The 26,100-nt window shown below is 44.5% G+C and overlaps 1 protein-coding gene across 1 annotated transcript; it reads right to left on the minus strand.

The window, feature by feature from the left end:
• Positions 1-8,798: 8,798 nt before the first annotated feature.
• Positions 8,799-15,472, minus strand: LOC103723268 (chloroplastic group IIB intron splicing facilitator CRS2, chloroplastic-like). The gene is made up of 8 exons (XM_008814146.4): positions 15,056-15,472; positions 14,905-14,989; positions 14,722-14,789; positions 13,883-13,933; positions 13,728-13,801; positions 11,680-11,738; positions 11,507-11,583; positions 8,799-9,485 (listed from the first exon to the last, which is right to left on the minus strand). Exons 1-8 carry the CDS (start codon positions 15,287-15,289, stop codon positions 9,369-9,371), a joined length of 765 nt encoding a protein of 254 aa, XP_008812368.2. The 5' UTR covers positions 15,290-15,472; the 3' UTR covers positions 8,799-9,368.
• Between the last annotated feature and the right edge of the window lie 10,628 nt (positions 15,473-26,100).

Genomic DNA, 26,100 nt, shown 5'->3' on the forward strand with positions numbered 1-26,100 from the left:
GGTTGTTATAAGTAACATCAAGCACAAAGTCTTTTTGACTTTTTTGAGTTTGGATTGAACGTCACTCTATTTTTGGGTTGTGGCTAGGGCTAAAAAGTTTTGTTTAAAGTCACCCTGGGTGGGTTTATGTTGGAATTACTTGTTTTTAACGATTCATCAACTGACATCCTTTGGAAATTATCACTCCTAATGAACAAGGGAAAAAATGGAAAAGATCCTACATAACAATACTTGATTGCTATAATGGATGAAATTTCTTTCTAGACTATCCATAAGTTCTATTTGGTTGTCCAACATTTGAGCTCAGTTAGGTTCAAAATGTGAGAATTCGTGTGGGCATATGTTTAGTACTACATCAGCTATGCAATGGATAAATCAGGTTAGCTTTTTTGAGTGAGGTACTGGATTGTGACAAATGGTATTAGAATGGACCCAGCCTATGGCCTATATAGAGTAAGGGACACTGCAACACGGGTTCATAAGAACCGACTATGGGCCAATGTTTGCGATTAGATGGATTTGGACTCTTAGCATGGCGAGGATTCCAGAGCTTAAACAGATCTAGAGAGTATGTAAAGATCCATATGGCATGTGTTCAGTCCTACATCGGTTATGTATTGGATAGATCTTGAATATTTGTACAAGGCCAAGAAATCCAAATAATACCTTATGGCTAACTTTTTTGAATGAGGTCCTGGGTTGTAGCACAAGAAGCCCACCTTGGATATTTGGCTGGCCAAAAATTGAGCCAAAGTAGATTCCTAGAATGGCTCATAAAAGGAAAAATAGTTTGAAGTGAACTTTAGCTTAGGAGAGCCGGCGCCACTTCAGCAAAGAGAGCTCTGGCTCAGCCCGCTTACACTGATCCAAGCGAGCTCTTCATTACAAATTGTTTTACAGTGTCACCCATATTGAAAGGGTTTAGGATGCCATATACATCGAACAAATGGTTGATGGAGTCGTCCTTCATGGTTTGTAACTCTCACTGGTTTGCAAGAGACTGTAGGTTTGAACACGTTAGAAGAGTTCAGATAGTATCGCCCAGAGAGCCAAGTATTGAACTTACCCTTGCTTGTTCTTTTCAACATATTAGCTTGTCTACCATGTTGAATTATCAGCAATGGGTTATTTTGGCTTTGACAAGTTCATTTACACGACATATCTAATTTATGCAAGAGCCAGTGACGCAAATGTTGTACAAAAGTCATAAGCAAAAGGAGACGTTTTGATGTTTACAAAATGGAACAAGGCCTGGTGCTAATGGATAGCGAATCAAAAAGAGGTTTGCGTAACGTGTGCAATGCTTGACTTCGGATAGGGAGATACAAGCATGCAATAACCTTGTCTGTTTGGTAGCGTTACTGAGATTTGTTTAAGAAGAATATTCAAATTGAAGTAGTAACTCATAAGTCATAATTGGGGGCAGTTCTAGGGGTGTACCGTGGTTGCAGTTGATGGTATTGATTAGCTAATGGAGGAATACGTCTTTTTAAGCATTGTTTCTTCTTGTTCAGAGGTTTTACAATCATTCTCTTTGTTCTTCAGCCAGAGATATACAATTGTTTGATACGTTTTTGCTTTAAACTGATGACCCAAATCTATTAACTGGTGTCAGAGCTCATGAGGATAACAAATGGCTGGGTTGGTAGAATCTCGTTGTAATACAAGAAACTTGGATTAATTTGATCCCACCCTCGCTCTGGTATCCAGTGAGGCTCCAAACCTGGTATCAGAGCTTATAACCCATAAAAGTATTTGTTATTGATTTTTTTTCTAGAGAAAAGGTTCCTTACTGGGGAAGTGTGACCCAGGTATTTTATTTGTTGCCACATCTGTGAGTCAGGGAGACGGAAGATAGAATGTTGAGCAACCTCCACTATGGTTCAAGGGTCAAAAAGTTTATGTAATTAACTAGCCATACAAATCATGCACTAAAGGCTTTCATGTTGAGCAACCTCCACTATGATTCGAGTGTCAAAAGTTTACGTAATTAACTAGTCATACGAATCATGCACTGAAGGCTTTCAGCGATTCCTTTCAGTGTTATATTCCCAATTATTAGTTGGATAAGCCTACATGAGGATTCAGCAGTCTTTAGAAGTCCAGAAAATAAGTAGCTATATGGAATAATAAACAATACAAACAGCAAATTCACCAAAACTACAAGAAAGCAAAAATTGAATCAATTATTTAAGAAAAAATGATTAATGAAACTGAAGATGGAAACCAGCTTCCATCCGTTAACACATCTAAAATAACTGCTGTAGTTTCAGTTACGTTCATATAAACAAGAACCATCAACAAATCAAATGATGAGCAGATCAGAAGGATGGGTATCGCCCAATATGCAATTCCAGGTCGTAAACTCAACGACAAGGTTCATGTTTAGTTAGAGAGGCCGTCTCTTTGGACATTAGCGGCTGTCGTAGTTTTTGATAAGTTCATACCAACAATACCATCAACAAATTCAAGTACAATCATGATTAGATGGATCAAACCTACTCTACTACCGATTCAAAAGGCGAACAGCTTTTCAGAACTTTCGGCCATCAAGAGACGAAGTAAAAGTAGAAAAGGTCGCCGGCTGCTACTAAGATAAGAACCTAACATAATTTCTCAAAATGTGAATTCTAGAGTATCAGTCAATATGTAATTTTAGGTCTTGAACTTGGCATCAAATCTAATGCTTAGACGCATGGATTTCACTTTGCATGTTAGCGTCTAAGAAAGCTCGTTAGGTTTGCCGTCACTAAAATCTGGTTTAACCGTGCTCTCTTCTCGACTTCAAGTCGCTTATGTTGGAGGGAAGGAATCTTCTCTCTAGAGTTATCAGCCGAAATAATTCCTCCTCGCTTAGTGGCTGAGCATTTTATGGAGTGAGGACCAAGGCACCTGTGCTACTCTCTCTCTCCCCCCTCCCTCCTCTCAGTGCAGTGAATCAGAAGATACCGACTACTTTTCTTGCCGAGGAAACAGCCACAGGCAGGACTTGTAATCAGCTCCAATCAAAGGCCAAATCAACTTGTCCTTGCCTCAAGAATTCTGTGGTCTCGGCTGTCATGCACATCAAGGACTCCTTTTGCAACTCTGGAAGTTGGAAAGTAGTGACTCTAAATTAGGTAGTAAACAAAAGGGAGAACATGATCAAGTACTACTGCATTGATGATAAGATAGTATATCCTATCTTCTAAGGAAAAAGCTATGCGACCCAAACCAGTTCCTAAACTGGTCATCAGTCGCACAGGGAACTTGGGAAGTCATGACTGGCCCAACCCACCAGGAATCTCCCCAATCACCTCATGCCAAGGCTGGGCCATGCAGCAAGGCTTGTCTCCAGATGTACAAACAACCTGAGTACAACATGGCCCAGCCAAAAGCTAAAACTTTCTCTCTGATCAACATATTGTTCATGGAAAGTAGGAAGTAGTACTGATAGATAGATTCTGCATGGTGAATGGTCTGATCTATTTGTATATCAGTAGATTTTTTTTAGCATACTCACAGGCATCATTACCAACAGAGAATGATTGAAGTTCATATACACTGGTCTTTCCGATGGTTGCGGTCTATCTTATACCAAATTGCACAAATACCTTGTAGTTTATTAGGAAAAAATCTGCTTTTCTCCTCATTATCTTAAGATGATATATACTTGTGTCGTCATATTCACAATACAATACAATGCATGCTTTCATGTATGGATGGCAATGTATGTATGCATGCGTGCAGTATGTAAATATGCTTGGATATATGGATGTATGATGCATGCATGGATCGATGTATTTATGCATGTATATATGTATGGAAGTATGTATTTATGTATATGCATGCATCTAAGGATGCATGCATGCATGTGTTTATGTATGTGTGTTTGTATTTAATGAAGATTTTTTTGTCTTCAAGTTTCATATGCTCTGAAAAATCTGACAGTTTTCCAGAAACAACAGAAGTACATAGGCCTATGATTTGGACAGTCCAGACAACCGGAGGCTTGCATGGAATGTATTGCAACGATGGATTATAAGGTTCTACTATACAGCTCCCAGAATATTCATAATGACGATATTACAATAATCTCTCTTTTTCTCTTTTTTTTCTTATGCAAGATGTAAAGACCTGCAATTGGGCCCGTTCTTGAGCCCAATGAACTGAAGTCGGCAATGGATGCCGACTTCAGTCTGTTCATCGTGGTCTTCCCACGATGAACACGCCGGCCGAACGGCCAGCGAGATCTCCGCACCCCCCCCCCCCTCTTCCCTCTCCCCCTCTCTCCCTCTCTCCCTCCCTCTTTCTCTTCTCTGAGAACCCCATCCTTTCCCCTTTTCTCTAAAAGTTGGATCTTCTTCCTCTTCTTGTTCCCCTCTTTTGAGAAGATCGCCGGAGCCGTAGTCGTCGCCGGAGCCGCCATCGCCGCCGGGGAACCACACGTCGACAACCGGAGGTGAGAAAGGCAACCTATCTATTGTTTTTTTTAGGATTTAATTAAGGGGAGAGGAATGAGGGATGTTATCGGTTGCACTTCCCCTGTTTCGGGGAAGATTTGGTGAATTTCGACCGGCCGACGGTGGCCGGCCGGGGTCAATCCGGGCCGAAATAGGTTCGGCCGGACGTGGATGAACGGGGGGCCGGGCCTTCCAGCCCCGGCCTCTCTCTTTCCTTCCTTTCTTCCTCCCTTTCTTCCTCCCCTTCTTCTCTTCTTCTTCCCTTCCGCCGCCTGTGACAGCAGAGTGGCCAGCGGCGGCTGGCCGAGCGCCGCCGCCGAGGGCCATGGTCGACCGCCGAGGGCCGACCGAAACCACCAGCCACCCCACCCCTTCTTCCTTCTTCTTCTTCTTCTTCTTCTTCTTCTCTTTCTTCTTCTTCTTCTTTATTCGGCCTGGGTTTTTCCTTGCTTTAAAATCCGTGCCTCAAGTGGGGATCAGACCATGAACCGGTTCCACCTAATCCTTGTATTGGGTTTGATCTGGATTTGAGTGAATGGGTTTGGGTTATGGTTTGGATCTGAGTCAGAAATTTGGGTTAGTCTGACTTGAGTGTAATCTGGTTCGTCAAGATTTGATCTAATCTGGTCTGATCAGACCTGGTTTGGGTTGGGCTAGGGACCTGCTGAGTTGGGCCTGATTGGATCTGTGGACTGGTTTGGGTTGGGCCCGAAATCTGATCTGGACCTGTTATCCGGTTTGGTTCAATTGGGCCTAATCTGTTTTGGGCCACAATTGACTTGGGTTTAAAGGATTCTGATCTTAGGGTCTATGTTTGATCTTAAGGGCCCATTCTTGGATCTATGAACTTAGGAGTTTAAGGGTTTGAAGAATTAGTTTAAATTATGTTTCTTAATTAATTAAATAATTAATATTTATGTTTAATCAGGGGTTCGTGATATCTGTGGCAGGAATTTTTTAAGCGAACCCAGGTAGGTGACCTATTGCTTTAAAGTAGAATTTTAACATGTATCTTGCATATGTTGATGTTATGATTTATTATTGGCATTATGTGTTAGAATTAGAATTAAGTATTTAATTTCATAAAATGTTAATTTATTATTGGCATTATGTATTAGAATTAGAGATTAATATTTAATTTCATAAACTGTTATGTACTTTACTATTGGGAATATGATCGTGACTTGATTTGGAAAGTTGATTATTGATTTTTAAAATCTGCGTGACTATAGTCTAGGCCCCGCCAATGGGATGATACGTTGGCCCTGTCGACTTGTACTGAGGAACTAGTTCCGACACTGCGACCACCGGTGATAGAATAGTGGTGGCATAGGGGTGCATTTTTGCTCTTCGGAGCGGCTCGGTGGAGCGTGAGATTGGCACCAGGGGGTGCGGCACAGTGGTGCGTTGGCTCAGTGGAGCGGCTCTTCGGAGAGTTGTATTGGCACTACGGTGTAACCATGCCACTGGGTGATGTGGCCGTAGTCATGCGGTTGAGTTATTTTGAGTCTTGGATTGGGTTTATGGGTTATCGTGTGGATTTTTAGATTTATGAGTTTTAGTTGCTTTTCATATGTATCATGACATGTTATATGATGACTTTACTGCATTATGTTGCCTACTGAGCTGTTAGCTCACTCCTACTATTTATATTTTTTACAGGTGATGATATATGACTATGGGGATTACGGGATGGAGTGATCATGATGTATTTAGCTAGTGGATATTGACTTCTCCTTTGACATTTGCATATGTAGATATTTGAATTGAAAGTCGGAATTTATCTTTATTTAGCTATTGATGTTGGATCTGAATTATCTGCCTTGCGTGCCTGCGGGGTCCGCCCTGTAGGTGCGCGGCGTCTGCTCGCGCCCCGGGCCCCGGGTTCGGGGCGTGACACAAGATTTCTAAGGCCAAGTGACTCTCAGTTTGTTGCTCCACTAAAATTTTAGTTCCACAGCATGAAAGAGCAATGGCTTGTGGACACCATGTTAAACAGAAAAGTCACCTGGCTGCATACAAGAGACAGGGTGAAGAACTGAAGATAGCAAAATCTATTGCATCCAGCGAAAGCTATAAGCTTATTTATGTGGGACTAAACTAGATTAGGGGACAGTATATTGGTGGATCTACCTATGAAACTATACACATGTAGAATGAGCAATTGGGCAGTTGAAAATAAGGCAGTAATTAAGCTGAGAAAAACATAACTACGGCCTATCCACCGCAAAGAAATAGTAGGGAAGAATTAGCAGGCAGACTTTTGATAGGATGAATGCAATAGAGAAATTGAACCTTGCAGAAGGGGAAAAGATAATTCCAGCGAGGACTCAAATGGTTGGGGAAAAATATGAGGATGGGGATGGATAAATGAAGCATCGGTTTTGGAGATAGCGATGTGATGCTAGCATTCATGCTTTGCAGGGTCTTATAATCTATCAACTTTACAAGGATAATTCAAGGAGAAAGTCGGAAGTAAGAATGCATATAATAGGGGGACAGTAGATTACAGCCAAAAAAAACTTGCTTCTATCAAGAAAAACATAGTAGATATGGATGTCTACATCAGAATTAAGTAGAAAAAGGAAGAGTTAACAAGATTTCAGTGATTAAGGTGGTGGAACTGAGAGACATACTGTTACCTTTATATAACTGATATATGGGAAAAATAGAAATTTAAAGAGACAGAATTTGATCAAATGCTGAACTCTACCTGAAAAGCAACCATTGACTCTTAAGTGAATACATTAAAGGAACTTGCTAGTAGAATGCGAGTTTCAAATAACTTCATCCTAGTAATGGCAAGCCTCTTCTAGACCTAATGAACTGTTTGATAGCTTTTTTTATGTAATAAGAACTGTGGATTTAGGTGCTGGTCGGCACAGAAACAGATGTATATTGCCACTGCCAGCTTGGCTCGCTGCTGACATGCAGTACTTCAATCTTTGATTGAAACCCTTAGTAATCATATAATTAGGGTGGCATGCCTGCTTTGTAAATTCATCCTTGCACCCACTTCCTAAATGATTTATTATTCCTTTTTTTTCCCTGAGAGGTCTGCTTCTGCATACTCACCCAAATCCACTCCTACATCCACTCCTGCTTCTGGCAACTAAGTACAGAATCGAGCAAAGTATACCAATTTTAGAGATTTTTCAGATTTATAGTTTTTTTTCAAGGTTTCAGATAATTAGAGATACTAGATTTTTATATACCAAATCGAGAATGAGAGCTTATATGAAAGATGTTCATATCTGTGACCAAGGAGGGTTCTAATTTTATTGAGTGTCTTATCTGAAGTCAAAGTAAACAGAAGTTGGTTTATATTTTGAGAAAGCTTTCATAGACACGTGTGATGTCTGATACATCAATTGGATGATAGAGAGGATTACATATTACACAGAGTTAAAGAAATAAAGGATAAGATTATAGGCTTGATGAAAATAGTATGGGGAGAAGAAAAACTAGAATGCCATGCTGGAACGATGAGATTTTATTGAAACCCCCAATACCAATTGCTCACAATCAGAGTCTTCAAATTGGCCTATTCTTGAAGTTCCTAAGATGTCTCAGCTTTCTGTGTGATCGAATATAATATGTAACCGATACCCCCTTAGGTTAATCTTCATCATCTTCCCAGAGAAACTATAGCACCTTCAACAAAATTAAAATTAGATTAAAAAACAGACATTTCGATGACTGCATCAATTGCTTCCGTTTCATATAGCAGTTCCTTGACAGTAAGAGATGATGTTATGCTTCTTGATTTGTGTCCTCTTGACGGGTAGTTCATAATGCAGTTCATCTCTAATGTATGATCAAACAGTAATACTATCTACTTTCCAAAAAAGAAACATTAAGATTATCTGGCATCATGGTCCCCGATGTGGTACATATTCCATATACCCGGTATGCTTCATATCCTTATTCTTCTAGAGAGTATATTCCTGATAATGCTTTCCATTTTCATAAGGGAATCATTGCATGGTAAGCATCTCCGAACAAGAAATTTCCTCCCTAGTTTCTACCAGCCGGACTGGATTTTGGCTTGATGCGTAGGCACGAAATACGCTGAAGCAATCCAGGTTGCGAGTTGCGACTTACTGAGGATTATTACTTGATGGTCTATTTTAGCACCAGCCTTGATCGCGCATCAAGATTCATTAGAATGTCCCTTGATCACGCATCAATATTCATAAAAATGCATATGTCAAAGTCCAGCTCGTTTGATTGATCACACATCAAGATTCATAAAAAGGTCCCTTGATTACACTGCAAGGTTCATAAAAAATGCATATGTCAAAGTCCAGGTCGTATGATTGATCACACGTCAAGAGTCACGAAAATGCCCGTTGATACACAGCAAGGTTTATAAAAATGCATTCCACGAAAAAGGAGCAATACATGCATGGCAAGTGCCATATTTTTTTCTTTTTTTTTTTGGCCTGAGAAACTGAGTTTCAGATATTGATGTTTTTCATCCCCCATCAGACATTATTGCAATAACAAGATAGTCACCTATTTCTTTTCGGCATTGGCTGAGATCTTGAGGACAACTCAACTGGCTTCGTGACGTTCCAGTCTGTTTGAGCATAACCTCAAGAATGGTTGAATGGATGAAAGAAATGGTCCATTCGGTTAGATAGTCTATCCTAAAACCATAGCAAAACAGCTTTTCAGCTTGCTGTTTCTCAAGATTACATTGCTCTACAAGACAGTATTATACTCTCTCTCTCTCTCTCTCTCTCTCTCTCTCTCTCTCTCTCTCTCTCTCTCGTGCATGCATGCATGCGTTACAATGGTGATACACATTAAAGTTGATAATGTTAAACCCTCCAAATTTGTGGACTGGTGGATCAGTGTATGCATCAGCTCATACAGACTTTGCACAAGTTTCTTCCCCAAAAAAGCATCTGGCTGGCAATCTCAAACTTTGTGGTGCTTGTACTTCTGCACCAAATTAAATCGATCAATGCTACTACTGAAACCCTTGATTACAAGAGTCCTCACAGCCTCCACCCCTTGATCCAGAGCAGCATCCACCTATAAGCAAACAAAATTAGACGTCTGTGTATCTATTGAATATATGGCATCCTCCAATAGAAATATTGCATATCTGCAGAGGTCTTTATGATATAACAAATCACTACACTTTTAGAAACAGATTACATTTTACATATTCGGAGAAACAATCTAACTGTCATGGGGCACAGTGTTCCCGTAGAAATTTTCATTTACATTTTCATTGAAATGTCTGTCTTCTAGAAAACAGATAAAAACAATCCCGCACAAATTATGCCATAAGAATCTGTTTCAACCCTGTCCCAGTTGTTTCAACTTGGATTTTAGCTGAAAAGGTGTTTTGCCTGAAAAATTATTTAAACCTAAGCAGAGCGTTAACTTTGGCTTAAAGTTCCAGGAGAAATTTTCATTTACATTTTGGTTGGATTGTCTGTCCTTGAAAAATCAAATAAAATCAATCCCCACAAATTATGCTATAAGAATCCATTTCAACGCTCTTTCAGTTGTTTCAACTTGAATTTCAGTTGAAAGGTTTTTTGCCGGAAGCAACTATTTAATCCTAAACAGTGTTAACTTTGTCTATGTTTTGGCCCTTGTCTTTTTGAAAGATAGCATGAGTGAGAAGGAGAAGCAATTATACAGCCATTTTAGCATCGATTGACACCAAACCCATGCCCAGGTGAACTTGAGAAGATGTTTGGGGTGAAAATCTTGTCAAAAATTGATGCGATTGAATGAAGACATAAAGATCAACTTGATAAGGTATGGCCAATGACAGCTGATTAATGATATTTAGTGTAACAGCTAGATATTATTATTTTTCTAAGGGAAGGATATGAGTACTTAAAGTTTAAGAATCATCAGGTAAGAGGATGATGCTGGTCTAAACATTTTTAGATAAGATTAAGTCAGTGAAACATTTTAGCATTTACATTAAGCTAAGCTTTTTCTTGTATTAATTGAAAAGCAGAAGAATTGTTTGAAACAATTCATTTCAGCTGCAACCAACCAAAAATAATGATAGCAGCCGGCAACATTGAGTAAACAAGTAGGATTTACAAGCAAAAGAAAATGAAGAAGTGGAGGCAAAGCAATCACATAATGCAGCCTTGCAGACACAAAGATATGCTTCTGACTACTGTTGAATGGAAAAATAGCAATAATGTTTGAGTATGAAATTTAAAGAATATAATACTCTCACATGCAAAAACATTCAGATAACTCATAGCTCATTAAATATGCAGAGCTTTTCAAGAGCATTGAGTTATTTGTTTTCTTAAAAGGAGGTAATTCAGCCAAAGAAGAAAAAATATCTTTTATAACAGTCTAAGGAAAAGTATAAAAAGTCAAAGGAAAAAATTACAAACTTTTCAAGATGGAACTTGTCACTAAAATATTGAATTTGAGAAGAAAGGAACAACTTTTTTCATAAGAGATATTCTTCAAACTATGCATGTAGATTTTTAGATCATAGTTTCAGAAACAAATGAGCCATTTAAAGTGGTATTCAATGTTGATGGACTTTAGAGAACCCTCATTCCTTCTCAACATTGAGAACAATCACCTAAAGGATTAAAAACCTGAAGGAACTTTTGAAGAACATTGGTCAGTTAGTTTACTCACTGAAAATGATACAACAATTAAGTTGCGGTATTTCATAATATGGTTCTTGTTTAACTTTGCCATCTCTGAAATTGATCGGTCCTCTTACTAATAAAATAGAACCCATATTTGTCACTATGAAACAAGGTTAATCATTCAATAAACAGGTTTTGGTTAAATATTATTGCGTTTCTTACAGCTATATAAACTGATTCAGTGAACAGTTTAACCAATCACAGTGATAAATAGAGTCCCTAACACATCAACTCAGCAGTCCATCACATATAGGTTTACCAGTTAGGTCGGAGCCGCACTGACATTACAAGCACATTACAGGATTACTTAGTCTGCATATTCATTAAGAAGTTTGCACATTAAGATAGTCAAATTTTCGTCCAAAGTGGATGGAAACAATATGAAGCATTTGATGAAATCAGTACCTGCTCACGTTCCTCTGCACTAAATTTCTGTAGCAGGAAAGCTCTCATATCCATTTTCCCAGGTGGATTTCCAATCCCTAAAAGCATTAAATAGCTTTAAAATCTTCAGCACGGAAACTCATCTGACTTCCGTTAAAATGAACAGTAACAAGATGGTGAAGGACTTGACAAACCTATGCAAAGGCGAGGAAAGTTACGACAACCATCTAAATGCTCCACGGCGCTCTTTACCCTGAAGTGACCAGTTGTTGTTTATCAAATAACTGAATAAGCATATCTAAAAGCAACAGTTTTAACAAATAGAACATCTAAAGAAATGAAAACCTGATATCCATCAGATGACCTTTCCGAGAATGCAAGATAACAAACCCCATAAATAGTTGTTCGAAATAAAAGAATTTTCTTATGAATAAAATTCATCGTAACCAAAACAAGAACAAGGAATAAATATCAATTCCCAGAACGTTTATATGGCTCTATCAAGAGTAGGCTTAATCAGGGATGTGTACATAGTATTGTAGCTCCTTATACCCAGTTACACCAACTTTTTAACTTTAAGGAGAGGTGCAAATTAAATAATTAAAAGATATGAGTATCAAGATAGCGTACAATCATCTTTTGGTGAAATATAAGTTAATTACTCTATCTTTGAAAGGAAAAGGGGCTAAATCGAATTAGGGGGCTAAGAAGTTTTGAGCTTTCAATTACATATCCATTGAAATCAGTATTTTGTGTGTTTCCACTTGAGCCATACGAGATGAAATTTTAAATGATGAATGGTCGTGAAAACGTAATAAATATTGCATTCAATGATTTAAAAAGAATCTGACAGAGGCAAGAGGCTCTACCTATGAATATTTAGCCACCAATTTTTAAATGGTGTTATCGACCAAAAGATAACTTGCAATACATTCAAACCTAACATCCATGAAAGAAGTCCTTTTGGTTCTGGAGAAGGTGTGAAAGAGGAAAAATAAGGTAACACTGACAGGGATTTGTAATTTCTTCTTTTTTATGAATAGTGAGAAGTAGTCATCAAGGCAATGTAAACAACAAGAAGATTTAGAAGAGAAGTGTTCGATGTAAAGAAGGAAACCACAAGGGAATGCAACTTACCTAGCTTAGTAAGGGTTAACTCATGCAAGGAATAATTTTTCTGCCCCTATCCAAAAACAATCACCAAGGGAACTACCCTAAGAACTCATCAAGGCGATGTCAACAACAAGAAGATTGAGAAGAGAAGTGTTGGATATGAAGAAGTAACCAAACAGGAACATAATGAGTCTAACCTAGTAAGGGTTGACTCATGCAAGGAATAATTTTTCTGCCCCTATCCAAAAACAATCACCAAGTGAACTACCCTGAAATCCTTATAACCATGCTTTAAAAAGAAAGAAAAATTCTTAAAAAGTTCAGAAGGAAAGACTTTAATGACCCTAACCATTATAAATCAACAGATTTTACAAGGCATGAGAAACAACAAACTAAAAAATGAACATGTTTATGAGTAAAGCATTTCTTTTGTTTGCCACGATTGAAAGAGACATGAGTACCCACAAACAGAAGTGAATCAAGTCAAAAGATGCAATGATGATAGTTGTGCAGGCATCAAGGGGTTGAGGGCTGTTTCCCTAGAAAGTGCAGTCCTCATAAAATGTGACAAAGAAGAGTTAGGAACATGTTATAAGGCACCAAAGTAAGCAAAATAAAAAGTTTATTAGATGAGTAGCCAAGTCAGCAATATCACAAAACAAATGTACATGAAAATGTTCATGTACCATCCATCTATTAAACACAATTCCATCATGTTCAAACAAACTTTTGCCTACTTCCCTTTTTCCCAGGTCTCCCTTTTCTCTCCCTTGTTTGGCCGTTTTTCCTCTACCCACCTCTAGTAGTTCTTGCTTTTTTCTTAAGAAAAAAGCAAACCAAGCAAGAAAAATAGTAGAGACACACCAGCAGGACACCATCATCATCATCATCATCACACCCCGAAAGCCCCGCTTCATCATCTCAAAATTATTACTAAATGGAACTTCCCCCATTTCATGCATTTGTTTTGACTTACAAGATGCAGAACAGCAAAAGCTTGCCTATTGCTAGCTCAAATAACCAGCCTAAGTATATCACATTCCAATCGAATAAGACAGGAACTATTTAATATCATGCTCCAAACTAATAAAACTTATAATATGAAAAACACGGGTGTGTAAAGCATTACCCATTATGATGCCCATGACCACCCTTAGGTTGAAGCCTCATGACACCATTTGGTAAGCTCATATCATCATAAATCTACAATCACCAAATAAAACTGATGAGAAAAGTTGATAATAAGTTTTATTTTTCACAAGGCAATTATTGTTTGATGCATACCAGTAGGATATGTCGCAGTGGTACTTGGTAATATGCAGCAAGAGCCCCCACCTTCAAATGAAAATAGATTTGTAAGCTGCTTCAAATTAACACATCAAGACCCAGATAAAAAGAAACCAGCAACATACTTTATTACAACCAAGCAACAAATGAGTGACAACCTTCAATTTTCATATGATAAAAATCTTATAACAATAAAGAATAGAACCAAGAAAAGATTCCTGTATATGTCTTATGTCAATAAACTACCACAATTCAATTTATAAATTGTGTGTGATAAATTGTGTGCGTACCATATATGGATTGCTCTCGCCCTGTCTTGTATAAGTAACATATAGAAGAAAACAACTTTACAGAAAAAGGGCTTCCGGAATTTGCCCATGTTTCTTCGCATTTAATGCAATTGGAGACCAATATTATAGATTCAGACTTCAAAAGTGTTCCCAGCATATACAAAATAAAGGGTACAGTCATAATTTTGGAGCCAGGAATTGTTTCTACAGCATGAAATCCCTTAAATTTATTTAACTCGAACAAACTATTTCTTCAAATCATGAAGACCTAAAAAAAATCACTTTTTACACCTTCCACTTTCCAAAGGGCATCAAAAAAAATATCAGGAAAGTTAGCCACTATGTAGAATATCTAATTTCCCAAGTTAATATTAATAAAGTCCAAGTATGCATTCAATAGAGAAATTACAAGATTTCAATAAGGAAAAAAGAAGAGATAAAACATTCAGGCATGAACATGTTCAAAGAATTATTCAATTACAGAAAAGATGGCTCTTTGACAACGCACACAAACTCCTAATAGCAAATATCAGAGCAAAAACTCACGGACTCTCCAGTGTAGTTCATGTAGGCCTGTGGCTTCGCGAGCAGAATGGGCACTTCTCCAATCGCACCTGCACTGATTCCATTCACACAACCCAAATAACCACAAAAAGATTAAACAAAGAACCATCAACATGTTAGGAACCGAGCAAACAAGGCAAAGAAAAAAATAAACAAATTAAGTACCGATTCCTATCAGCGCCTTGGACTGGATCGTATTCAAAGAAATCCCCACGTCTCGCGAGATACGGTCAATCATTTCGAATCCCACCTGTTCATCGAAACGAGCTATAAACCGGTGGATTAAAGAGTAGCTAGCAGACGGAGAAGAGCTTACGTTGTGCCTGGTGCCGTGGTACTTGTTCCCGGGGTTACCAAGGCCGGCGATGAGCCACGGCGTGTACTCCACCTTGGCTCCCTCGGAGGGGTCGGGCAGCGATGCGACGGCGCGGCGGGAGGGTTTGGCCGGAAGGAGGAGGAGGCGACCGCGTGCGGAATTAGGGTTGGGGATAGAGGTAAGAGGGGGAAGAAAGGAAGAAGAAGGGATTGGGAAAGAGATGGCGCCCAGCATTTGGCGACGAGCGCGAAAAAATCTCCCCTGCTTCGCTACCGGAGTCCCCTTCGCCACTCCGTTGGCGGATGATATTTATCTCACTCTTTTATTCCAGAAATTGATGATAAGCCAATACTGGCTTTTAGTAGAACGCCAAAAGATGAAGCTGCCAGGGAACGGCCGAACGGGTCGATGTATATATCACAAGAAATCTATAATCATAAAACAAGAAATTTTAATTATAAAGATAATAAAGCATTCTTCAGAGATATGTGAAACTTGCTCTTCTTGTTGCAAGAAGTGTTCTCAGACCTCCAGGATAATAACAAAAACAGAGCCTGATTTACCAAGAGAATTCAAGCATTACATTCTGCAATTACCCATTACTCCTTAGCTGTGTTAATTGTTTACATACTGAAATGTTTGCATGATACAATATGCCACCCAATTTCGTGAATTAGATTATTGCAATTTCATTGGCACTCACAAATAATCAAATATATTGTAATTGATCAAAAATTGTAAGTAAACAAAATTTTCATATGAACAGATCAAGAATAGCTTTCATATTTGTAAAATTCTGATCGAGCTAATAAATAGCTTTTACATCTGCCAAATGACTAGTATTAGCCCGGACCAGGGTTGAAATGAACCCGTACGAAAGAAAGTTGTAGTCACTAAGCCAGACCGGCCTGCACCTGATGCGCCGGCTCATGTCCCTGTAAAAGAATTGGCTTTTAATAAACCAAGCTAATGGAACTTACCGTCTTCTTCCTTGCAGGGCGCCCAATGGATCGGAGGGGGACGGCAACGGGGGAAGCGGCGAGAGGCACTGGTACGGCAACGGGGGGAGCGGCGAGAGGCACTGGTAAGGGGTCTGGAGCCTGGGCGAGGCCGGGGCCGTGGGTGACTCAATGGCCCACGGCCGCGGAGGTCGAGCGGCTGAGCCGCTGCTTCCCGGAGGTGTTGCATCCTCCGGAGGAGGCGATCGCGGCGGCCCGGCTCGAATGGGAAGGTCGGGCAGCGGTGGTCCGGAGTTTCGGCCGCCGTGTCCCAGCCGAGTGGGTGGCGAAGGAAGTCGCCGCTCGGACCAAATTGACAGAGATGGTGGCCGTCCCGCTTGCGGACGGCTACCTCGCCCTGAGGTTCCGGTCGACGGAGGACCGGGACCGGGCGTTGAGCGAGGGCCCGTGGGTCGTGGCCGGGCAACTCCTCGCCATGACCCCATGGGTTCCGGATTTTGAACCCGGGGAGGAGGCTGTGCAGACGGCGATGGTGTGGCTCCGCCTACCCCGTCTGCCGCCGGAATATTGGTCGACGTCGACCATCTTCTTTATAGCAGCTCGAGCGGGCCGGCCGGTAGCTGTGGACAGCTTCACAGAGCAGCGGCAGGCGATGGGATTCGCCCGGGTGAGGGTGGTGGTTGACACCACCAAACCATTGCTGCCGGGAGTGCTTATCCAGGGGAAGACGAAGGTGAGATGGCAGCCCTTCGTCTTCGAAAACGCCCCGGTGTGCTCCCGGTGTGGGCGCATGGGCCACCAGGTAGCGGCTTGCCGCTCTCCGGCGACCGCTACCGCTGGGGGGGGCTCGGCTTCGGGGGGCTCGGCTTCGGCCTCTGCGGCGGCGGTGGACCCAGGGGGCGGGCCTGCCCAGCCAGCTCCGGGCGCCGGGGATAACGTACAGGGACCGATCTACGGTCCCTGGATGGTGGCGACACGGCAGCGTGTCTCGCGGGAGAACCGGCCCCCGGGGCCGGGGAAGACGACCGAGGCGCACTCGGGGCCCGGGTTGTCCTCGACTCGGCCGATGTCTCCGGCGGCTCGACCAGCTATGCCGGTGTCCCCGGTGGACACCGAGGGCTGGCAGAAGCCGGCGAAGGTGGCTCGCCGCCGGTCCCCGCTAGCCGTTGGGGGGGACGGCCACCCGGATGCATCCTTCGGCCCCCTCCTGGTGGACTCGGCCGATGACCTCCTGGCCGAGTCTGGGGACCCGGGGCTGAGTCGGCGACCCGGCAAAGCCCCGATTGTGGCCGATTCTGAGCCCAGTCGGGCGGTTGCGGCCCGGGCCAAAACCCAAAAGCGGCCCAGGCCGCAGGCGGGCCTTGGCCCACTGGGGGGTACCGGGCGGGGGGCCCAGTTGGCCCTTGTACCTGTGGGCCGAGGGAACCCAACCGGGCCTCCCCAGCGTAGCCGGGCCCACGAGGCCGGGCGCTGGGGTCGTAGGCCGGTGGGGGCAGGCCGGGGCACGAGCCGCGTGGCCCACGCGGTCGGCGCAACCGGCGCTGTTGGCGCGCTCTGCGCCAGCAGCGCGCCGGGGGCTAGGGACGCGCCGGGCGCGCTGAAAGCGCCCGGTGCTGGGGTCGAGCGGGCCCAGGTTACGTTGGGCCCGTGCGATGACGCGCGCGGCCGATGGGCCGCGCGGTCTGTTGGGGAACCGCGGGCGCTGGGCCCTCAGGCCCAGCCCGCGGTTGGCTCTTTGGCCCATGCCGTATTAGGCCCACAGGCCCACTCAGATACGGGCCTGGAGGGTCAGACTGGACCGGTGCTGCAGGGCCAGAGCGAGGAACCAGCTGGGCCTTTTCGGTTTAGGTGTCCTCCTCAGGGAGCAGATTCGGAGATGGGTCCCCCCGCACACGACGATCATGCTCCTCTCACTTTGGGTGTGACGAGTGGGGCTCCGCCTGGGGATGTGCGGGTGGGCACTGACCATGATGGAGTCTTCCGGTTTGGCCCTTGGCCTCCGGTTGGAGATGAGCAGCGGGAGGATGCACCTAGTGGGAGCGGGGCCAGGGACCATATCGTGCCGCTTTCGCAGGGGTGCCAGGCCGAACCGATGGTGACGGGAGGGGGCACTGACCACACGATTGCTGTGCAGCGCATTAGGTCGGCAGTCATGCAGGTCGTATCTGCTGAGCAGCAGGAGGGCCCAGGTAGCACGCTTGAGGTTGGCCCCGCGGCCCAGGGGGAGGATGGGTCAGAGGCCGACTATGTCGACTGTGATCCATGAGGATCCTAGCCTGGAATTGTAGGGGGGCGGCCAAGCCGTCCTTCATGTCATCCTTCAAACGGTTAGTGCAAGTTCATAGTCCGGAGATCTGCTTCATCTGCGAGACCCGGCTATCTGGTGAGGGGCTTGTACGCTTGAGACGGCGCTTAGGGAGGGACTGGGAGTCATACGCAGTCGATTCCCGAGGGCTGTCGGGAGGTATCCTGCTACTGTGGAGGCGAGGGGTGGCGACCTTTGATGTCTTCCACAACTGCCCCCAACAGGTAGTTATGGTTGTTTCGGCTCCGGATGTTGCCCCATGGGTTTTGTGTGGGGTGTATGCGAGCACGGATTATAGGGTCAGGAGAGTCCTCTGGCAGGAGATTACCAGCCTTACAGCCCAGGGTGTCCCGACAGTTGTAGTTGGCGACTTTAATTGCATATTGAGTTCGAGCGACAAGAGGGGCGGGGCAGCCGTTATGGATAGAGCGGACAGGAGGGAGTTTCGCGATTTTGTGTTGCGTACTGGCCTAGTGGACTTAGGGTTCTCTGGACCTCAGTTTACTTGGTGCAATAATCAGCTTGGCAGTGCTAGGGTTTGGGAGCGTCTTGATAGGGCCTTTGCGTCCCCGGACTGGATCCTCCGTTTTCCTACCTGCAGAGTTAGTCACCTACCTCGGATCGCCTCAGACCATTGCCCCCTGCTGATTTCCACATCATCGGGACCTAGTCATCATAGCCCCTTCCGCTTTGAGAAGGTTTGGCTATCATACCCCCAGTCCTGGGATATTGTCCGTGAGGCATGGCGCATCCCGGTGCGTGGAGATGCTATGCACCGGGTGTCGCGCAAACTAGAATTGGCCAAGAGGCGTCTTCGGCGGTGGAATCGCGAGACTGTGGGTGATATCTTCCGGAGAGTAGAGGGGGTAGAGACTGCGATCTCTGAATTACAGCGGAAAGAAGATCTAGAAGGTGAGCTCTCGGTGGATGACATGGGTGATCTCCGAGGGCTTCTAGCGACCCACCACTCACTACTACGGCAGCACGAGATCTTCTGGCGACAGAAATCTCGAGTTCAGTGGGTACATGAGGGTGACCGCAATACTAGCTTCTTCCACCGGTCTACGATTATCCGGAGGCAGCGGAGCACTATCCACTCGCTGCGAGACGGGTCTGGACATCGGGTAGAAGGTGAGCCTGCCATTCGCCAGGTTTTATTGGACTTCTTCCGTGACAGATGGACGGCGGATGAGGAGTCCGGCGTCAGAGACCATCCCATGAGGTTGGATGCGAGAATCGAGGACACTGAGAACGCAGCCCTGGTCCGACCAGTGTCTGCTCAGGAGGTTCAGGAGGCAGTCTGGGCCTTGGCTCCAGACAAGGCTCCGGGTCCGGACGGGTTCCCCCCGTTTTTTTTCCGACAGTATTGGGGTATCATTCGGACAGCAGTGGTAGAGGCTATTCAGTGCTTCTTCTCTCAGGAGAGGATGCCGGATGACTGGAAGGCTACCTTCATCACGCTCATCCCGAAGCGTCAGGAGGCGGCGGAGCCCGGCCATTTCAGACCCATTAGTTTGTGCACAACCTTGTATAAGGTTGTGGCCAGAATAATGGTCCGTAGGATGAAGCCCTTACTGCCTGGCATTATCAGTCAGGAGCAGGGGGCTTTTATAGCTGGCAGAAACATCTCCCATAATGTGCTGTTGGCCCAGGAGATGATGTGGGATCTGCAGCGAGCATCGAAGCGACGTAGCTTGATGGCTATTAAGCTGGATATGGAGAGAGCTTACGACAGGATCAGATGGAGATTTCTTCAGCAGGTACTCGAGGCGTACGGCTTCCACAGACAGTGGATCGGTTGGATCATGGGGTGTGTCCGGGGGCCAAGGTTTTCTATCTTGGTCAACGGCACCCCTTCCCCTTTCTTCGAGTCCACCATGGGGCTGCGCCAGGGATGCCCTCTATCGCCTTATTTGTTTATTCTTTGTGCTGACATTTTGTCTCGTGATTTGCAGAGGGTGTGTGCCCGTAGAGAGCTCGAGGCCTATGTCCCCGCCCCGGGGGCTAGTCCTCTTTCCCACTTACTTTTCGCTGATGATTGCCTTCTTTTGGCCAGGGCGCGGGTTTCTGATGCACGGGTCCTTCGGAGGGTAGTGGCGGACTATTGCGCGGCGTCAGGTCAGAGAGTTAATTTCCATAAGTCAGCAGTCCACTTCAGCCCGAGCACGGAGAGCAGGGTCAGACAGGAGATCCGAGGGATTCTACAGATACCTCAGCAGGAGGAGACATTGACTTACCTGGGAGTTCCTATCACAGGCCGCAGACTGCAGGTGGCAGAGTGCTCCTACCTAGTGCAGCGGGTGGAGAGCAGGTTGGAGGGATGGAGAGCGGCCTCCCTATCTATGATGGGGAGACTGACCTTGATCAGATCAGTGTTGGGGTCCATGCCTGTATACCTCATGGCCAACACGGTGGTTCCGAAGATGACCTTGCTGAGGGTCGAGCGATTGCTGCGGTGTTTTCTGTGGGGGTCATACGGCGGAGGCCACGGGGTGCACTTGGTGGCCTGGGAGCATGTCTGCCGGCCTACCAGTGAGGGCGGCCTCGGGGTGCAGTCCCTACTGGAGCGGCGCGAGCTTTTCATTGCTCGGCATGCAGCTCGGTTCTTGTTACAGCCACACGGGCTGTGGAGTCAGGTGATGGCGGCCAGATATGGCCGTGGGGGCTCAGAGGCGGCACGGAGAGCGCGGCGTGTCTCCTTCATGTGGCGGGAGATTGGGAGGTATCTGCCGACGGTGTCAGCAAATACCAGGTGGCTGATTGGCGACGGGCGGAGTATTGACGTGACTGCGGACCCATGGGTGGATACTGTTCCACTGAGGTGCTGGCCGACAATGATCGATGCTGAGGCAGCGGAGGGGTTGCGGGTCTCCGATCTTCTTGCCCCAGGAGAGTCTGCATGGGATGACGCTAGGCTAAGTCAGCTGTTTGGAGGATGTCTAGCCGAGAGGATCCGGTCCCTTCCGGTGCCAGGTTGCGGGGGGCCTGATGTCAGGGTTTGGGGCACCTCTTGCCGGTCCAGTGTCAGTCTGGGAGACCTCGCCGATGTTATCCTGCAGGAGCATGAGCCGGGGCAGGACTATGCTTGGATCTGGAGGTCTGGGCTTCATCCGAGGGCGGCACTATTCTTATGGAAGGTGGCATGGGACCGCCTTCCGACGAGAGCAGTGCTGAGCAGGCGAGGTTGGGGGATCCCTGCGGAGTGCGGGACATGTAGTGTTGAGGAGTCGATCGACCACGTGCTCTTCCAGTGTACGTGGGCGAGGTCGGCATGGCTGTGGGCAGGGTTCCCGCAGGAGGTTTGGTGTGGGAGGCCTCAGTTTGTACAGACGATGCAGCAGTGGCTGGCCCAGCCTCGGACATGTCAGGAGGCTATTCGAGCGACCTGCACAGCACATCAGATCTGGCTGGCGAGGAATGCCCGCACCTTCGGTGAGCGCAGGGTGTCACCGAGGTTCGTTGCGGAGTTCGCGCGAGTCCAGGCATTGGAGATCAGACCTTCTTCAGATAGACCTCTGATAGCTCGGGACACCTGGGGCTCCCTCTCTGCTCCGGCAGCTCCTCAGCAGGTGTTTTTCACCTGGGAACCCCCACCCCCGAGTTTCCTCAAGGTCAATTTCGACGGATCGGTTATGGATGGAGGCGCGCGAGGAGGTGCGGGTTTTGTGATACGGGATCCGCACTCCAGAGTGGTGGCAGCAGGAGGCTGTCAGTTTTTCGGTACGTCGGTTCCCGGGGCAGAGCTACGAGCCGCCTGGGCGGGTCTTCGATATGCGAGGCAGGTACTGCAGGCTGGCGCGATTGTCTTGGAGGGCGACTCAGCCACAGTTATCAGTTGGATCCAGGAGAAGCTGAGGGGTGGGGGCTCAGACCATCCCTTGGTTCGGGATATAGGAACGATGTGTGGGGTTGGGGTGGCCATCCAGGCCAAACATGTATTCAGAGAAGCCAATGGGGCAGCCGACTGAGTGGCTGCCTTCGCGGCTCATCATTCAGGGTACACCTTTTGGGTGGGGGAGGGGGAGCTGCCACTGGCTCTCCGTGAGTTAGTCTTTTTTGACTTTATTGGGTGTATTCGTACACGTACTGTATGAAAACCCGTTTTTAGCAAAAAAAATAAACCAAGCTAATGGGCCGTGGCCCCCGATCATACGGCCTTTCGAAACCATTTCTTTGGGTCTTAGCCCAGATTTCAGTAGGTTAAGCAGCTATCCAATATCTCTTTTGGTTTCGTGCCTTGGCGTGTTTGTGAGGGAAGTCGTTGGATAAAAGTAGGAATAGACACCGTGTGTGCCTTGGTTAATAAGCAAGCAAAGAAGTCGCTGTTAAGATTTAGACAATACTCATTTAAGATAGCGATCGAGGTCACTCGCTACTGGGGAGTAGTTTCCTCGAGTTCTCGTAGAAAGGGCAATGGCCATATGGATGGCCCATCGGAGCCCACCTGCTCTAAGTCGTCGCAATCACTAAAGCAAGCTTAGGCCTAAAGAAGACCTCACTATAGTTGTTGAATTAATACTAACGTATCTGGATGCATGCATGCTCATGTCTTTAGAAAAGCCTAATATATCCAATAGAGGTGAAAGTAGATCAGATAACATCCATCCACATTCATTTCTTATCTGAATCTATCCGAATATGGATAATAATTTGAGCATCCGACTAATTCCATATTCGTAAAAAAAAATTAGATATGGATAGACAACTACTTGATTTGTATCCAAATATCTGGTTCTATTTGTAACTATATTTAATTTTATATAGCACTTATAAACTTTTAAGAAAAATAAACGACCACATTAACATACTATTAGACTTGATTTATCATCCGCTTAGTAATATTTTTTGATTCTATGGTCATAAAGTTTAATTATCTAACTTATATCCATATTTATATTCATACTTTTATTATCCTATATATATATGTATCTATTTAAAATAAATATAGATATAAATTGTTGTATCTTATTAATATTTGAACGTATATGTATTCTTCAAATAAAATAAATATGGATATAAATATATTAGTATTTAATCTGTATTCAATTCAATTTCAACCCTAATATTTAAGGTTGTTGGAGTCATAAATTGAAGCCCTTTAACACGTTTATTACAGCAATATTCACATTCATTTTATTAAAAGATGAAGGTACTCTGCAAATAAAAATAGAAAATGCAGGCAGAGAAAACGTGATTTGTTCCCTCACGCATTAAGAGTTCTGTTACACTATTCCGTTATTATAATGTCGTTCCAAAAATTCAATCATGACCATTATAAAAGATATAGAGTCATCAATCATGCAGATTTTTGTTGAAATAAACCACCGCCATTAACATGAATAACAACAAATGATGAGTGTAAAATGATGTTAGCTATTCTTTTTTGTTACAATGACGGTTGTTTACACTACTCTAGCTTGAGCACGGTCAACCGAATTCAAAGACAAGAAATGCCCAGGTGATGGAGGAACTCCCCCTGATGTTGTTAGTTGTTTGATAAAACTATTGTTCCTATATTACAATGTATTTTTGCACTAATGCATTTTTATTGATATAGAGTGCGAGTTTTTTTTGTTACAATGTTTTTTGCACTAATGCCAAAGTAATTATTGATTTCGTTGGATTAATCGCCATGTTTAAATGCTTTTTTGCAAGTGTATGTACATGAGATAACAAGGGGCACTAAAAACTAACATAAAACGCTGTTATAATATTGTATTGGCAGTTATGTTGAAATGTAAGCTACACTTAATGCCCCACATCCACTAGGTTCTGTGTTCTTTTCTTCTTTTTTATTTCTTTTGCAACAGCTAAGTTATGTGTTCTTGAGCCCCAAGCCAATGTAGAGGGTGGTTCTATATACACCCCCCCTATTGCTCAGGACACCCCCCAAAAATTAAAAAAAAATTAAATACTCTCTACACCCCCCATTTGCTAAGGACACCCCTAAAAAATTCAAAATTCCTAAATTACCCCCCACCCTCCCCACCCCCTCACCTAAATTGCTCTCTACACCCCCCAAACCCCCCCACCCCGCTCTTCCCCTCCAAAACACCCGCCGGCTTCTCCCTTCCGCCCAAAAAACCTCGCCTCAAGCACCTCGCCGGCGGCCAAACCCCCTCCGTCTCCCCTTCTCCCTCTCGTCGCCGTCGGTGCAGTGCACCTCGCCAACGCCCAAAACCCCCCCGTTCCCCCTTCTCCCTCTCGTCGCCGGCATTCTCCCGATCTCCGACCACCTCGCCGGCTTCTCCCGGAACCACCTCCCCGGCCATCTCCCGAGCAACGAGCACCTCGCCGGCGCCTCCACGACCACCTCGAGGTAGCTCCCCCCCGCCTCCCCTTTTGTTCGGCACTGGATCGCCGAACAAAAGGCTTCTGTTCGGCTGAACAGGGCCGAACAGAAGCCTTCTGTTCGGCAACCCTCAACCGAACAGAAGCCTTCTGTTCGGCTGCACAGTGCCGAACAGAAGGAGGAGGAGGGGGGGTGTACTGAGAAAATTTCAAGGGCAATATGGTAATGACACTAAAGGTTAGTTTGGGTATTTTTTTTTTTGATTTTTGGGGGGTGTCCTTAGCAATAGGGGGGGTGTATATAGAACCACCCCAATGTAGACAGCCTACCCCACCCGTACCGAGTCAGCCGCGGAGCAGCAGTCAACCGTGACAACTGCAGTGCTCGGTGATGCAAAACCCCAGCCCCGCAGCGGTCCCAGAAACCGTTGAGTTTACGATTGCCCAGGCATTTGTTCATCAACTACAAACATGCCACTATTTCCCGGCTCCATCACAGTTTCCCATAGTTTTCGCTAGGATGATAACAATTTGAGAATTGTGAGAATTTGCAGCGATATATATTTAGTTCTACTTCAACTATACAATAAATAGATTTTAAATATTTAAAAAGAATCAAAAAGTCTAAATAATATCGTATAGCTGATTTTTTTAGATGAGATTCTAGGTCGTTACAAATATTATTAAAGCAGACTCCGACTATGATCTATGTAGACTGAAGAAGATACTATAATATAGATATATTAGGGCTGACCATGAGCTAATTATAATATTTGTGATTAAATTTGAATAGATTCGAACCTTTAACCTGTCAAGAATGCTAGGGCTTAAACGGACGGAGTATGTAAGGATACGTACGGGCGTGTATTTAGTTCCAGGTCGGCTATGCACTGAACAGACCTTAGGTACTTGTACAGGGCTAAAAAATCTAAATAATACTTTTTGACTGGCATTTTGAAGTAAGATCCTAAGTCGTGACAAGGGTCGACAAATAAGTCGTGGTCTAAGGGAAGCTAATACATAAACTAGTTGGTTGGGAGGGACCAGTTGGGAGAGGAGAGATACAATGGTGTGGAATGATCGCTCCGGATTGTAGTTGCCGAGCATTTGTGTCAAATGTCTAGTATGAGATTGGAACATAGGTCACGTGCCTAAATTATCTCAAGAAAGAAAGCCAAGGCATCATGCAACTATAAATTTTTGGAGTGAGACAAAAATTTTAAAGGTTATGGTGCATGAGCATATACCAGCTTTTCATTGTGTTTAGAATTTGGTTAATAGTTGACAGAAGCTGCAATATCTAAACATTAATTTGAAAAAGTAAATCCTGAGGAGTGCTACTATATTGATAAATAAAAATTAATGAATGAAAAAGGGTGGTGCTCTGGTAGCAAGGAAATCTTGCACAATTTGCCTGGTTGCCTTCTAACTTCTCCATTGGATCCAGTGTTAAAGTTACAAAACGTAATCTTCTTATGTGACATTCCTTT

This window comes from Phoenix dactylifera, chromosome 8 (genome assembly GCF_009389715.1).
Source record: "Phoenix dactylifera cultivar Barhee BC4 chromosome 8, palm_55x_up_171113_PBpolish2nd_filt_p, whole genome shotgun sequence".
In the NCBI taxonomy this organism is placed as follows: domain Eukaryota; kingdom Viridiplantae; phylum Streptophyta; class Magnoliopsida; order Arecales; family Arecaceae; genus Phoenix; species Phoenix dactylifera.

Excerpts from the sequence above, each read along its gene's own strand:
- LOC103723268 (XM_008814146.4), bottom strand. The coding sequence starts at position 15,289 with ATGCTGGGCGCCATCTCTTTCCCAATCCCTTCTTCTTCCTTTCTTCCC. Across the intron at positions 14,790-14,904 it reads CAAGGCGCTGATAGGAATCG|GTGCGATTGGAGAAGTGCCC; the intron begins GTACTTAATTTG and ends GAATCAGTGCAG. Across the intron at positions 13,802-13,882 it reads CACTGCGACATATCCTACTG|ATTTATGATGATATGAGCTT; the intron begins GTATGCATCAAA and ends TGGTGATTGTAG.